At 47.3% G+C, this 16,562-nt stretch overlaps 1 protein-coding gene across 1 annotated transcript in view; it reads right to left on the bottom strand.

Moving 5' to 3' along the window:
* Positions 1–15,519, bottom strand: part of LOC103261480 (carcinoembryonic antigen-related cell adhesion molecule 1-like) — a 165,189-nt gene extending 149,670 nt beyond the window's left edge. Inside the window, exons 1-6 of the mRNA XM_021712904.1 lie at positions 15,456–15,519; positions 13,971–14,330; positions 10,439–10,717; positions 9,788–10,042; positions 8,010–8,288; positions 7,391–7,645 (exon numbers count right to left, since the gene is read on the bottom strand). Of these exons, the coding sequence (XP_021568579.1) occupies positions 7,391–7,645; positions 8,010–8,288; positions 9,788–10,042; positions 10,439–10,717; positions 13,971–14,330; positions 15,456–15,519 (1,492 nt within the window). The remainder of the gene's footprint in view (positions 1–7,390; positions 7,646–8,009; positions 8,289–9,787; positions 10,043–10,438; positions 10,718–13,970; positions 14,331–15,455) is intronic.
* Positions 15,520–16,562: the final 1,043 nt, after the last annotated feature.

The raw sequence follows: 16,562 nt of genomic DNA, 5'->3' as shown, positions 1-16,562 counted from the left end.
GGGAGTGGCCACTGCACTCTAGTCTGGGCGACAGAGTGAGACTCCAACTCAAAAAAAAAAAAAAAAGTGAAAACAACACACAGGGCTGCAATCTAACAACAGGAGTGATATAGTTTTTCTCCTGAAACATAATTTTTTTCTCTGTCATTCCTCTTTCTACCAAAGATAATCAGAGTAAGACTAATTTGTTTGCAAAATAATTTTAATCTCATCAAAGTTGGCCTGATTATTTACATAGGTGCAGAGTAGTGATTGACCACATAGGCTCTTTTAAAGTTTGCTTTGCTACAACATTTGACATGAAATTTTAGAAACTTTTAAAAGTCTCTCAAGGCTAGGAAGCCAAAACAAGGTAGGCTTCAGAGTTTGCCTGCAGTGGCTATTGGTTCATTCAATATGCATCCTCAAATATGACATCCCAGTCACAGACTTGGTAATATAGTCAACATTTTCAAATGTATCTTGTTATGATGAATGCAGATTCTTTTTTTTTTTTGAGTTGGAGTCTCACTCTGTCGCCCAGACTGGAGTGCAGTGGCCGCTCCTGGCCACCGCAGCCTTGACCTGCTGGGCTCCAGCGATCCTTCCGCCTCAGCCTTCCGAGTAGCTGGAATTATAGGAATGCGCTACCACGCCCGACTGATTTTTTGATTTATTGTAGAGATGAGGTCTCGCTGTCCAGGCGGGTCTCGAACCCGTGGGCTCAGGTAATCCACTCACCTCAGCCTCCCAAAGGCGCGGGATTACAGGCTGAGCTACCGAGCCCGGCGAATGCAGATTCTTATTGAATTTGTGCAAATAACTATATTATCATAAATATGTGAATACTCGTGAATAGTTTCCCACTTCAGGTGGAGAGAAAAAGTGAACATTACTTTTTTTTTTAAAGAGATGAGGTCTCGCTATGTGGTCCAGGCTGATCTTGAACTCATGGGCTCAAGTAATCCTTCCTCCTGGCTCCCAAAGTGCTGGGATTATAAACATGAGTCACTGCACCTGGCCAATGTTTTCATTTTTTTTTAATCACAAAAGTATACTTTAACAAATTGCTGTTGGCTATAGATAGCTTAAAAGAAAAATAAAAAGTTTCCTTAATTCTGGAACACAAAACAGAGAGAGAACCAGCAGCAAAATTTCAAATGAAAAGTCATAAAACATTATCCTCATTAGTTCACTTAGTTCTGTGTGACTAATTTATTGTTTGCTTGATCTTGGTCAGCAATTTCATAATGCCATCAGTCTCTTCTTAAAGTTTTTGAAATTCTTAACCAGTCCAATGGTAAGATCTTTTTTTTTGAGTTGGAGTCTCACTCCATCGCCCAGGCTGGAGGGCATACTCACAGCCACCCCAGCGTTGACCTGCTGGGCTCCAGTGATCCTTCTGCCTCCGTCTTCCAAGTAGCTGAAACTACAGGTGTGCGCTACCACGCCCGGCTAATGCTTGATTTATTGTAAAGACAGGGTCTCACCAACTTGCCCAGCTAGTCTCGAATCTGCGGGCTCAGGTAATCCATTCGCCTTGGGCTCCCAAAGTGCTGGGATTACAGACAGAGCCACTGAACCTGGACCCAGTGGTACGATCTTTTTTTGTGTGTGTGTGTTGGAGTCTCACTCTGTCACCCAGACTGGAGTACAGTGGCCGCTCCTGGCCACCACAGCCTCGACCTGCTGGGCTCTGGCTATCCTTCCGCCTCAGCCTTCCAAGTAGCTGGAACTACAGGTGTGTGCTACCACACCCGGCTAATTTTTTGTTTTATTGTAGAGATGAGGTCTCACCAAGTTGCCCAGGCGGGTCTCGAACCCGCAGCCTCAGGCAATCCACTCACCTCAGCCTCCCAAGGCGTGGGATTACAGGCTGAGCCACCGAGCCCAGTTAGTGGTACGATCTTAAAGTTATAATTGGAATTCTGCATTCAAGAACGCAAGTATATTCAGGAGAACTTATCAAAATCTTTTTCATAAATATCTCTGAGGAGGCTGGTCATGGTGGCTCATGCTTGTAATTCCTGCACTTTGAGAGGCTGAGGTGGGCAGATTGCTTGAGTCCAGGAGTTTGAGACCAGCCTGGACAACGTAGCAAAGCTTCGTGTCTACAAAAAAAAAAAAAAAAAAATCGAAAAATTAGCCAAGCATGGTGGCACACTTGTATAATCCTAGCTACTCGGAATACTCAGGAAGGATCCCCTGAGCGTGGGAGGTCAAGGCTGCCGTAAGCTGTGATCATAGTGATCATGCATGCCACTGCCCTCCAGCCTGGGTGACAGAGTGAGACCCCAACTCAAAATAAGCAAAATAAACAAAATAATAAAATAAATATCCTTGAGGAAATAGCATACCTCACTAACAGGGGTACCTGCATGATCAATGTTTCTATACCTAATCCTGAATTGTACCCCACATCTTTATAATAAAAATTAAAAAGAAAAAGAAAAAAAGAAAAAGAAAAAGCAGTTTTGGTCCATAGCTGATTGCAAATGCTTTTAGATAAAAGACGAATCAAAGCAACTGTCTCTGAATGACTGAGATTTAAAATGAGAGTGAGAGTGTGTTTTGATGATGACACAACCGACAAGGAAATTTGGTTATTTATGTGGTAAATGACATTAAAACTGATGATATAGTATAATCTCATACAACTTTTGGAACACCTATGTCAATGACATACCCATAAATATAGCTTAGAGAAGTTTTAGCATCACTTGCTATTTGACAATGCTTCCCATATAATTTAACTTGTTAAAGTAGCTTTTCAATTTGACTCCTATTTCTTTGTTTTATTTGTTTTTTCAATTGGAGTCTCACTCGGTTGTCCAGGCTGGATGCAGTGGCATGCTCACGGCCACCCCAGCGTTGACCTGCTTGGCTCAGGCAATCCTTCCATCTCAGCCTTCCAAGTAGCCGAAACTACAGGCATGCTGTACCATGCTTGGCTAATTTTTTGATTTATTGTAGAGATGAGGTCTTGCCATGTCACCCAGGTTGTTCTCCAACCTGTGGGCTCAGGCAATACCCTCAACTTGGCCTCTCAAAGTGCCTGGGACTGCAGGCTTGAGCTACTGTGCCCGACCTCACTTCTATTTCTTAACTGGATTACTGGGTTCATTGTGGGGCCTACTAATAAATAAGGGCAACAAAGTATAGGCTTGTGTTTCCTGAAAAAGTTCCCTAGGCCATTCTGATGCCTACTCCTAACTAAAAACTATTGAGTTAAGTTCAAGTTCTGCCTTAGAGCAGGATTTTTCCATCCTGGATACACATTAGTAGCATCCGGGAAAACTTTAAAATTACCAATGCCTGGGTCCCACTCCAGATCATTTAAATAAGAATTTGTGGGTGGGGCCTGAGCTTCAGTTGTTCTTTTAAACAATTTCTCAGTGATTCCAATGTGTAGCCATATTTCCTGTTAGACTTCTCTGATTTCCTGTGGCATGTATCCCTTTCTATTATGGTACTTGTGATTAATTTCATGTCTTATCTCCTGTCTTAGGCTTTATGCTCCCTGGGTGGAGACCTTGTCTTCCTCTTTTCTGTATCTTTTATGAATACAGAAATTGGTCATCAGGAAAAGATTCTCAACCACATGTAGGTTGTGTCCTGAGTACTTAGGTTGACAGGTTAACACTACAGACTCCACAAAGTCAGAAGTTGCTTGTGATGAAGGGTGTGGGTAACTGCTGAGCAGATGGTGAAGAGGAGATCATCCTGTTTGATGTGTTTATAGGCACAGCCCTGGAACTAAGAATTCTATGTGTACGAGGTGCAGAGGCAGGGATGTGTAGGAAGACAGATCTTATTAGGACAGTGGAATTATACCAGGGAGCAGTGGTAAAAAAAAAAAAAAAGAAAATGATTAGTAAAGAGGAGAAATTTGAACTTATCTAACAGGTCAGAGTAGGCCACTGTAGATTCCTGAGTAGGAGACTGAACTGGGTTTTAGGAAGATACTGAGGCAGAAGTGTACAAGCAAGGTTTCAGAGAGACCGGAGACAAGTAGTCAAGCAGTAATTTGAGCACTTGTTGAGGACTGGGTTAGTCACATTTAAGGATTGGAGACAACGACACAAGTGAGAGATGCTTAAAAAAGGGTCTGGAGTCTCTGAGGATGCATTAAATCTGGGAAACAAATGAGTTGAGGCCGGGGGAGAACCATGTGCAAGGGACAGAGAGGTAGAGGGAGCTTGAATAACAGGGGTGAAGAGAACCACAGGAATTAGTGCCGAGAAACAGGAGGTAGGGAGGAGGAGGAGGAGATCCAGGCCCAAAAACAGGTGGAGAAGTTCTTTCCCTCGCCCAAGCATGGCAGGTAGACTTGGAGGAAACAGAACAAGAGGAAAGGCCGTCATACCTGCCAGTCTTCCTGAAATGCTGAATACAGCAGGGCTGCTATATCAGAGGCATCCCGGCCAGGACTCTAACCACGATGCCAACAATAACCCCAGCTAAGAGGCCAGGAGAACGTCCTTGTCCTGAAGCTTCTGTCATGAAAAGAAAAAAGAAGTAATAAAGGTGAAATTATTTTACATTGGGAGAGCCCTGGGAGACAACTCTCAGCATGAAGTAGTCGCTAATTGTCCCTTCAAGGAATACATTCATACACTTGTGTGTGCCTGGGAAGATTGCTGGGAGCTGATGAGCCAACTATATCCCGGCAAATTTTTTTTTTTCTGTCACTGTGTTTCTAGGTTGGTGATCAGTCTTCCCTCAATTCCAACCTGGTCTTTCTGCACTCAGATTTTTTTGAAGGCTTTGAAATACAAGAAAGGCTGATTTCTATTTGTGTGTTTTATCAGAATTTTCTACCTTTTTGTGGTTCCATCTTTTTCTCAGTGTCTTCTTTGTGGCAGCCATGAGTATGAGTCTCTTAGGTCTCTATGGCAGGGACTCATTTGACAGAAGGGATTCAGAATTTACCACCTCCTTTGCAGAGACCCTGCTTCCTAGGGCTCCCAGCGGGGGTATGAAAGCAAGCCCAGTTCTGCTAGACTCTCTTTTCCTCTGATGGGCAGCTGGCTAGAGAATTCCCTATCACCCTTACAGTAACTCTCTAGGAACTGCCCTGCATAAAGCTTCCTTCCTTCTCTTTCTCCTTCACAGGCATCAGGCCTGCATCGTGGTCTGAGGCTCTCCCAGGCTCCTTCCACTCCTACCCCACTTTCCCTCACAGGCCTTTCCCCCATGAATATCTTGCATGTCTAAGCCCATCTGGCTGTGTCTCAGTGAATGAAAGCTGACATATCAGGCTTGAGGCTTCACAAGTGACTCCCTCTTTTCTCCTCTTCCACATTTAGTCAGTAACCATACCCCAGGGAGGTTTTTATGTAATGCCTCTTCCTCTCGCCATAAGACTATAACTATATAAATATATAACTTATTTCTGTTGCAGCCATCTCATCAGTCAACTCTGGCTGATGATTAATGCTAATGTTATGTGCTGTTATGGAGTACTTACTATGTGCTATACAATGCCTATCAAAATTCCAGTAACACTTTTTGCAGAAGAAGAAAAAAGTCCATAGAAAGATAAGTAGATAGGCAAAATGAAATATAGCCATACAATGGAATATTATTCAGATTTAACAAGAAATAAAATTCCGATACATGCTACAACATGAGCCACATGCGGTGCCTCACACCTGTAGTCCCTGCACTTTAGGAGGCCGAGGCAGGAAGATTGCTTGAGCTCAGGATTTTGAGGCAGGCTGGGCAACATAACTAATTATCATCTCTACAAAAAAAAAAAAATCAGAAAATTGGCAAGTGCCTGTAGACCCAATTACTCAGGAGGCTGAGACTGAAAGATTGCCTAAGCCCAGGAGGTTGAGGCTGCGGTGAGCTGTGATCGTAGCACTGCACTCCAGCCTGGGTGACAGAGTGAGACCCTGACTCAAAAAGAAAAAATGCTACAACATGATTGAACCTTGAAGATATTATACTAAGTTTGTCAGGCACAAAAGGACACATACTGTATGATTCCACTTATATGAGGTACTTAGAATCACTGACTACATAGAGACAGAAAGTAGAATAGTGGGAACTAAGGAGAGAAGAAGTGAAAAATTATTGTTGAGTGGGTACAGATGTTTAGTGTGGTACAAGAAAAAGTTCTGGAAATGGATAGTGGTAATGGTTAGACAACAGTATAAATATATTTAATACCACTGAACTGTACACATAAAAATGGTGAAGATGACAAATTATATATTATGTGTATTTAACCAAATATATCTCTGTATGTGTGCATATATATGTATATATGGGTGGTATTCTTTTTTTTTGAGTTGGAGTCTCACTCTTGTCACCTATACTGGAGTGCAGTGGCACACTCACAGCACCACAGCCTCGACTTGCTGGGCTTAGGTCTTCCTTCCGCCTCAGTCTTCCAAGTAGCTGGAATTGCAGACACATCCCACCATGCCTGGCTAGTTTTTGTGATTTATTGTAGAGACGAGGTCTCACCAAGTTACCCAGGCTGGTCTCAAAACCCTGGACTCAGGTAATCCTCTTGCCTAGACTTCCCAAAGAGCTGGGATTACAGGTTGAGCCACCACACCCAGTCATGGGTGGTATTCTTATCCTCTCTATAAATACATACTTTCTGTCACTGCCTCTCCCCTCCCAAGCAGAGATGCCGAGGGTGATCTCCCTATCTCTCCAAGTAGGCATCACTCGCTGTCCTCTGTGCTGGATCCCATGTACTGTGTCCACAACCTCTTACAGCTGCTGACTTAGAACCAGGATATAGCTCAAGAGTATACCCTGAGGCTCACTCTCTTCCCAGTTCCCTGTAGCCTAACACAGGGGAAGCGCTGGTGTTGACTGGCAGCTTAATTTAACCAGATTCAGGACAGGCCACTCAACACCTTCTCAATGCACCCCAGTCCCACACTGATGAAGTCGGTGGAGCCAGTCACCAGGTGAGCTGGTAACTGGTGGCTGAGCTGCTCATCCCTCATCTGAGGGGGTTTCCTACCACCATGTCAGGAAAAACAGAGTGAGCTCATTTCAGATCTGGGTATTTTCCTTGTACTTACTTGGTAAGTAATAGAAAACAAAGAAGGGACAGAAAGGAACGTGTTAATGACACAGAGAAGTAACTGGATCTTGAGGACTCTTTTTTCCTCCTGGGCGATGAAGCCCCTCCCACTACATGGGGCTCTAGAGTGAGGGAATCCCCTCCCCACATTCCAGGCTGGATCCAAGGTCAGCCATGAGAAATCAGAGAAGGGGAGGAGAGAGTCTGCAAAGACAGAGTGGAAGGGGTTGGGGAGGATTTGGAATTGCTGATGCCCATGGGACACAGACTTGGAAAGAACATTTCTTCCTGGCTCTTCTCTGAAAATCAGACAAATTCCACCCCAAATGTGACACCAATGCTCCAGGATTCACTTACCAGAGACTGTGATTTTCCGGTCTGTGGTCCTTTCATAGCCAGTGGCTGAGTTATGGGCGAGGCAGGTATAGGTCCCACTATTTTTTGTAGTGATGCTGAAGATAAAGAGCTCATGTGTGAACTGCTGGGGCATCCCATCAATATGCCAAGAATACTGTGCAGGTGGGTTAGAGGCTGCATAGCAGGAGAGCCTGAGATCTGTCCCTGAACTGTAAGAAGAGTCTGGGGGATAAATGGTGGGGGTGTCTGGGCCATCTGGAGCAAAAAGAATAAAACCACAGGTGATGTCACTTGAGAGAAAGGCAAGCTCCTGGTCTATGGAAGGGCCACAGTGTCCCTCTCAGCTGAGTCACAACTTCGTTTTATAAAGCCCCGCCCATAACCCCTGTATCCACTGAGTATGAGTCTGAGACATTCACCTGTTTCTCCCATCACAGCCCCTCCCCAACCTATAGTTAGTCAAGCCCAGGTCTGCCTGGGTTTTCTTGGGGCAGGAAGTCATGGCCATTCGGGGTGTCCAGGGGTGAGGGTCTGTGTCCGAGAGGGACTGAGTGGCCTGGCCTCTGCTGTGTGGATTTTTGCTGGCAGCTGGGACCACAGAGGAACAAGAGATACTCACAGAGGATATTCAGGGTGACCGGGTCACTGCGTCTGGCATTGTCTGGGTTCTGCATTTCACACTCATAGGATCCTGAGTCAATCCTTGTGACACTGAGTAAAGTGAGGGTCCTGTTGTCCTTGGACAGCTTTAGCCTGGAACTGACCGGGAGGCTCTGGCCATTTATCCACCACAGGTAGGTTGTGTCCTGAGTCTCAGGTTCACAGGTTAAGGTTACAGAGTCCTTATCCTCTACGGGGTTGGAGTTGCTACTTGTGATGGAGGGTTCAGGTAGCTCCACTGTGTAGATAACAGAGAGAAAATTACCCTGGCTGGTACCTTTGATTCCTCCAAAGCCATTTTTAATCAGAGTTGGCATCTCTCAGCTCTGCCAGTCTGAGTCCTTAAAAGACCACAGCAGAAGTGTGTGTCCCAAGACAGATGCAAGACAATCTTAGGTCTCAGAGAACGTGAGGACTGCCGGGTGTGATTGGGAAAAGCACAGACTTTCTCAAGTGTGTCTTGAGCAGCGGTGTTGGGACATGGACAGACACAGGACCAGGACTCAGAGCCCCTGGTCCTTCCCTGACCAGCTGACCACCTGGCTCATCTCGGGACATGTGGGTGCTAAGTCCCTTCCAGCTTTGCAGGCATACACTATCCAGCCAAAGCGTGTTTTCTCTGAGGCATTGCTTTTTAAGGACATCCTGAAGAGGGGAGTTAATGATGATGACAGGGAGACCAGGAGCAAGCCTAGAGGTTGGTTCAGGGGTCAGGCTGTGGTCCACAATGTAGGGCAGTCCAGCCCAGGAGTTTGATGGGGATAGAGTTCCAGTTTGGGAGAACGAAAAGAGTTCTGTGGATGGGTGGGGGTGATGCGGGCACAACAACGTGAACATACGTAAGCCACTGAACCGTAGAGCAGAGCAGGGAGCTGCTCATCCCTCATCTGAGGGGGTTTCTTTTCTCCTCTCACTTGGGGAACATGGGTATGAGTGGTTTCTGAGAGACCCAAGAGATTCAAAAAAACTATACTTGCTGTAAAAGAAGCGTTCATTGCATTTTATATATTCCCAACTCACGTTCACTATATTTTATAAATTCTTAGTATTTTAAATCCTACCTCAGACCCTGTAGAACTAGGCACATGTCGGGTGCCAGGTAGTAACTGATTGCATAGTTATACAATGTTTTAAGCAGTGTTTGTACTTAGAACTTTGTTAAGCTTTGGTTTGTACCAATTGCCATGCTGGCTTCTTTTGCTCCTGCAACTGCTGCTAGCAGTGTGTGAATGTTAAGCAATAAGCCCCTCCTGGACATTCCTTTGCTTAGATTGCAGTAGACTCTGAGGCGCTAGCCACTCTCCTGGTGGGCTCTATGTTGGTTCAAACCTCCAGCTTTTTCAAAGCCTTGTATAGTCTTTGTAGCTTATGGAGGAGGTAAAAGAAAACAGTTAGATGACACAAAGGGACTTGTTAATGACACAGAGAAGCAGCTTGACCTTGAGGACCTGTTTTTCTCCCTTTCTCTCAATCCTCTCCCACAACATGGTGCTCTCCGAAGTGAGGGAAACCCCTTCCCACATTCCAGGCTGAACCCAGGTCAGCCATGAGAAATCAGAGGAGCAAGCAGATGAGAGAGTCTGCAGAGACGGATGGGAGGGCTCAGGGGAAGGATTTGGATTTGCTAGTGCCTGTGGGACACAGGCTCAGAAAGAATATTTCTTCTTGGTTCTTCTCTGAAAACCAGACAAATTCCACCCCAAAAATATGATGTCAGTGTCCCAGGGATCCACTTACCAGAGACTGTGATCATCATAACTGTGGTCCTATTGTGGCCAGTGGCCGAGTTACGAACTAAACAGGTATAGGATCCGCTATTCTTCTTAGTGATTTTGGAGATAAAGAGCTCTTGTGTGGATTGCTTGAGCTTCCCATCAATCAGCCAAGAATACTGTGCTGGTGGGTTAGAGACGGTGTAGCAGGTGAGCCTGAGGTTTGCCCCTGAATGGTAATGGGAGTCTGGGGGAGAAATGGTGGGAGTATTGGGGCCATCTGGAGAAAAGAGAATAAAACCACACGTGATGTCATCAGAGGGAAGGGGATGCTCCTGGTCTGTAGCAGCACCCCCTGTATCCCTCTGAACTGTGTACCAACCCTAAAGTCCCAACCACAATCCCTGTATCCACTGGACCTGAGTCTGAGACATTCACCTGTGTCTCCTATTACAGGCTGTGGACCCCGAGCCTCTCAGGACTGGAATACCCCCTCTCCTATTCTTGGTCAGGACTGGGTCTGCCTGGGTCTGCTTAGGACAGGAAGCCATGGCCAGCCTGGGTGTCGAGGGATGACAGTCTGTATACTAGGACCTGAGAGGGACTGAGTGTCTTGGCTTCTGTCGTGTGGATTTGGGCTGGCAGCCAGGGCCACAGAGGAGCAGGAGATACTCACAGAGGACATTCAGGGTGAATGGGTCACTGCGTCTGGCACTCACTGGGTTCTGGGTTTCACACTCATAGGGTCCTGGGTCATTCCTTGTGACACTGAATAAAGTGAGGGTCCTGTTGTCCTTGGACAGCTGCAGCCCGGGACTGACCTGGAGGCTCTGACCATTTATCCTCCACAGATAGGTTGTGTCCTGAGTCTCAGGTTCACAGGTTAAGACTACAGAGTCCTTGTCTTCCAAGGGGCTGGAATTGTTGCTTGTGATGGTGGGTTTAGGTAACTCCACTGTGAAGATAACAGAGAGAAGATTGTCCTGGGTGGTAACTTTGATTCCTCCAAAGGCGTATTTAATCAGAGTTGGCGTCTCTCACATATCAGCCAAACTGTCCTTAAAACAACAAGGCAGATGTATTTGTCACAAGACAGATGCGTGTTGATCTGAGGGCTCAGAGACTATGAGGCCTGTCTGGTGTGTCTGGGAGAAGCATAGACTCTTTCAAGTGTGAAGTGAGCAGCAGCGTTGGGTCATGGACAGACATAGGACCAGGAGTCAGAGCCCCACCCCCAACTCAGAGGCTCTCCTGGTCCTTCTGACCTGCTGACCACCTGGCAGACCTGCAAAACCTCCAGGTGGGGCAGTTCTGCCCATATGTTCAACAGTAACTAACATGAGCTAGTGACTACCAGAAAAACACAGCAGACAGTCCAAGAAAAGCTTAGGAAAAGTAAATGACAGGCAGCAGCTGGCTGGAAGTCTGAGGTGTCTAATTACAAAAGGCAGGAATGATACCAAATGAGAAGTGGCGTGTGTCATACTAGTAAATTTAGCAGCGCTCTCTGTCCCTTATTTCTGTGATGAGTCTGACTAAATGGGGGTAGGCCCAACACAGCCATGCAAAATGTTTTCTTCCTTCTCTCTCGACCTCAGGAAACACAACAGAAATGTGATGAAAGTTGTCCAAATTGGGCAGAGTCTAAGTGAGACGATAGTGGCTGGTACGGCTCCCCATCTGAGGGACCCCATCTTATAACAATGGCATCATCATGAGGACACAATTATAACAGACAGTAAACCCATCTAACAGCACTGGCCTGGCCAGCTCCACCCGGGGAAGGTCCAGGAAACTGGGAGTCCCACAGTGGGATAAAGATGGAGTCTTGAGTCAAATGGGTGTAATGAGGTCATGGACTCTGGAACTGCACACCTGTCCTTCTGCCTCTGACCCTCTGGTGAGACAGTGTAGCGAGTAGATGGAGTCACCTATTCCTGTCCTGTGGCCTGTTCCAGGTGTCAGCCTCACCAAGGGAAAGAGCCCTGGGTGAGGACACAGTGGAAGCCTGTTCTCCTGTTGACCTGCGGACATTGGCTTGTGATGGAGCCTGGCAGAGGTAGCTGCTCCCCCCAATTTCTGTGTCTTTACTACTGCCTGGAAGGTGGGTCTGCCCACAGAGTCAGCAGGAGGGAACAGGACAGTCAGCCCTTGTTAACTGGAGTTTCTGGGAATGTTTGAAAGTGGAGGGTGCTGTGCAGGGCAGAGGGCAGCCCAGACTTGAATGAAGGGGAGGAAGATGAGGGACACAGAGGAATGGAGAGAGGGAGAAATACCCATGGCAGCAAGCAGTGAAGGTGACAGTGACTTCAGAGATTCCAGGAACCAGGAGTCCCCTGGCTGCCCCAGAACCAGAAACAAAGAGCCCTTAAAGCCCTCCCACAGTCAAGGAGGCCCAGAGTCACAAGAGACATGGTTCCTGGGGTGTCTTTAGGAGTAGAGTGTCAAAAGATCCTCATTAGGGAACAGGTGTGATCAAAACCTCCTAGGATTATGCACCAGTCTGTGGAGAGGTTATAGATCATTCATTCATTCATTCATTCCCTCCCTCCGTCCATAGAGAATTGCCGAGAGTGTTTCTCATGCTAGGTCCTGTGCTGCTGCAGGGTGTGAGTGGGGAGAGAGGAAACAAAGTCCTTTGCTTTATCCTCCCATGGGAGAGACACCAACATGTCAGAAAACAAATGATTTCAGCTTCAGTGATGAGGTGGGTATGAGGGAGGGGGCCTGGTCATTCCCAGCATTGACTCTGATAGTTGAGATAGGTGATTTAGTTCTAAATAAAAATAATTAATTTCCCATTTGTTCTTGACTCTCCAGACCAGAATCTCCAGTTTCTGGGTGGATGTCTAGGAAGGGAGCTCTGAGGCTCTAGACAGAAATCTGGTGATTCTGATCTACCAGTCATGGTCTGTGTGACCCTAAATCAGAGACTGTTTTACCTTGTGCCCCAGTTTTCTTTGAATAAAATATTAATTATATTATATTAATATATTATATTTTATTATATTAATATAATCTGATAAAGGGTAAATGATCTCTGGATTGCCTTCCTGTCTGTGATTTAACCTCAAAATAATCTTAAGTGTCTGAACTAAGTTCTGTGTAGAGGTGCTGTCCAATAAACAGTATCTCTTATTATTTTCCTTCAAGAAAGAGCAATTTGGACCTGATTTCTGGTGAATGAGGAGCTACCAGGAGCATCCTCTCTCCTCCGTCCCTACCCCTGGGGATACTGTCCTCCCTAGGACATCTCTTAAGTTCCCCATTTAGTTGGCTGAAGAGCTGGGGAGCGTCTCCATCCATCCTTTCCATGCTGAGTCTCAGTTAAAGGACGAGGCTCAGCTGGGCTCGGTGGCTCAGCCTCTAATCCCGCACCTTTGGGAGGCTGAGTGGATTGCCTGAGCCCGCGGGTTCGAGACCCACCTGGGCAGCAAGACCTCATCTCTACAATAAATAAAAAAAATCAGCCGGGCATGGTAGCGCATGCCTGTAATCCCGGCTACTTGGAAGGCTGAGGTGGAAGGATTGCCGGAGCCCAGCAGGTCGAGGCTGCGGTGGCTGGGAGCGGCCACTGCACTCCAGTCTGGGTGACAGAGTGAGAGAGACTCCAACTTAAAAAAAAAAAGGACGAGGCTCTGTCCTTGCTCTGATGAGGCTCTGGGGGCTGAGCCCTGGCTGGTGACCAGCTCCATGAGCCACAGCCCTCGGACAGCTGGTAAATTGTTGCTCCAGTCATCACTGCCCAGAGGCCAAAACGCAACCCTGGCCGCAGGCTCCCCACCTGCAGTCAGGCCACCGGTAAGAGCCTGGAACAAGAGTATGGGCAGGGGCTTCCAGAGCTGAGCTTCTCTGTGAGGACCCCAGGGGTCTCTCATGCCAGGCCCTGACTGAGTCCTAAGGGGTCTTTCTCAGGGTCATGTTCCGGAGGAGGGTTCCATAGGGCTAAGACTGAGTCTGGTCTTCCACTGCTGTTTCACAACAAAGTGTCCTTCCTATGCAGTGAATGTCTGTAGGGTCTGGGTGGGGGAAAGCAATTCAGATCTGTTGAAGTTTGTCTCCCCTGTGCGTGTCCTGCACTAAATACCCAAACTCCACCATGGGACATAATGCAGAGGGCAACGCAGGCATGGCCCAGGTCTGGCAGTCCCGTGTGTGTGAAGAAGAACTAACCCCTCAACACCCAGAGGTCGTCAGGAATCACTCACGTTGTACGTGGAACTGGCCAGTTCCTTGTTCATTGTCAAGATTTTTCTTTAAAATTTCTAGAGTGTAAGATCCTGTGTCCTGCTCTGCGACGTTCCGGAAAAGCAGGGATCCGTTGTGGTATATTGTCTCTCGACCGCTATACGCAGGCCCTGGGGTTTGTGCTTTACTGTCTATCACATATGTTGCAATTCGATGGTTCCCATCCAGTGTTCTCCCTTTGAACCACTTGTAGCCAATATGATCTTGTGGCAGGTTGTGGGCAAGTAGAAGAACATCCTTCCCCTCTGCAACATTGGATGGCATGGATTCCACAGCGAGTTGGGCAGTGGTGGGTGGGTTCCAGAAGGTTAAAAGTGAGACTAGGAAGGAGGAGAGTGAATCGGTCACTATTGGGACCTGTGTATTGGGATGGAAAGCTGGGGCCTGGGTCCTGAGCAGGTCTCTTCACGCCTCAGCCTTGGGGTGTGTGTGCGTGTGTGTGTGTGTGTGTGTGTGTGTGTGTGTGTGTGTGTCTGTATATATGTATGTGTGTGTCCTACTGGGCTACTGGTCCAAGGTCAGCAGCACGACCCCCATTCCTTCCGCAGCTCTGCCCTCTTCATCTTCCCTGTTTGGAATACTCACCCCCAGGTGTCTGCTGGGCTCACCCTCCACTGACCTCAGGTTCTGCTTCAATCAGGGTCATCCTTGGGAGACCCCTTCCTTGACCACCCCCTCTAGAGGCCCTGGGTCTTCTCTCTTTGACCTTTCACTGCTCTTTCCCCTCCATGGCTCCTGTCAACACCTGACCTCACATTCTAGGTTTTTTGTGGGTCTGTCTTCCTCCGCATGAGAACCTAGCTCCGTGAGTGGTTCAGAAGGAGGGTTCCATGGGGCGAAGTCTGAGACTGGTGTCCCCCTGCTGAGTTTCCCCGTAAGATTGTCCTTCCTCTACATCGAATGTCTGCAGGGTTTGGATGGGGCAAAGGTATTCTGATCTTGTGAAGTTTGTCTTCCCTGTGTAGTGTCCTGTACTAAATGCCCAAACTCCTTGTCTGATCTTGGTTGGACCCCAGTGCCTGGAATAGGCTGCAGGTATCTGTAGATGAATTATGGGAGTTCCCAGGACCCTCATGGGCCTCTACATCCTGGTGTTTATTTACCAGTTTCTGAGGTGAGTGAGGACAGTATTTAATGTCCTGGTTATGTTTTTATTTGAAGTACCACTCAGGAACTGTTATTGTTATTATTATCAATTTTCAAAAAGTAGTGGCTAGCGATGATTAACCAGGAAGGCAGAACACTTGAGATTTTCCTATCACTTACCCAATTCTAGTATGCTGAGATATTCCTGTTGTGATCTCCCCTTTCTCTTTGGTGTCCTCTCCCCTGAGGCTCCAGCAGAAGCCCCCTGTCCCATCTCGGAGCCCCGTCCTCCCCAGGAGACCCCAGCAGTCTCTATGCTCCCTCCTCCCACCCACTCCCAGGAAATCCTCCCCTCTCACCTGTGAGCAGGAGCTCCTGCCAGGGGATGCACCCTCTGTGGTGAGGGTTTGAGGGGGGCACCATGATCTCAGCTGCCTGCTCTGTCCTCCTCAGTGGAGAACTTCAGCTCCAGAAACGCTCCCAAGCAGGGCTGCACTACGGGTCAGTTCTGCTGTCCTTCCTCCCTCTGTGCTGAGCCTCCTCCCAGGGGCAGAAGCACTTTGCTGGGTCACATGGGCCAGGGGTGGGTCTGTGCTCAGGAGTCTTCTCTTTCCCCTCCTTCTCATTCCTGCCTCCTTTGTCCCTCTTCCCTGTCCCTTTCTATGTTTGGTTCCCCAGAAAAAGTTTTGAAAAGAAAGGCTGATGAACCCCTGTCCCCTAGGAGAAAGATTCGCCCTCCCCAGTGCTGACCTCTGCTGTATCCTGGCCTTCTGTCTGCACTATACAGAGAGTACTTGGGGTCATCAAACCAGGGTGATTATTTCCCTCTGTGACACAGAAACCCAGCTGAGCCCTGGGTTTCCCCAAGTTCTCCAATGTTCTGTAAAGGTGGGATGATATCTAGCAGGAAGGTGACAGAGACGACACTGGGGGTTAGAGGGAGCTCGCTGAATGATGCCTCGGAGGGACCAACCCTCTGTCTCCAGTGTCACCAGTCTGGCCTCTGACCCAGGGACACGGACCCAGGCCTTGGGGACTCAGGAGGAGCTGTAGTTCCTAGGTGTGTAGGGGGAGATACCCTGATGTCCTGGGAAGAGAGGACTGTGGCGGAGTGTTGGGAGCCAACATCTATAGCTACATGGCTGAGGCCTGTAAAGGCCCATCTGGAAGATCGCCTCTGACATAGGATATCAGTTATACCTATAATATTGGCGTGTGATTAGTGACCAGTATGCATACATGGCAGTAAAGCTTATAAGTAAATCTCAATACACCTGATGGAAAGTGCATAGCAGAATTATTTCTCTGTCTTTCTAAGTTTTACTTCTTTCTAGATATTTTTTAACTTCTATTTCCTGGTAGATTGGGTAGTCAGCTCTTGTTCCGGAAAGCTGTTTCCCCTAGGGCTAAGATTAGAAACTAAATTACCATGATAGTTTTGTCGCCCTGCCCCTAGCCAGGTAGAA

This window comes from Carlito syrichta, unplaced genomic scaffold, assembly GCF_000164805.1.
Source record: "Carlito syrichta isolate Samal-C Ts95f unplaced genomic scaffold, Tarsius_syrichta-2.0.1 Scaffold303717, whole genome shotgun sequence".
Lineage (NCBI taxonomy): Eukaryota > Metazoa > Chordata > Mammalia > Primates > Tarsiidae > Carlito > Carlito syrichta.
Note: the sequence above shows the minus strand (reverse complement) of the source record. Positions and strands in the feature narration are given on the sequence as shown.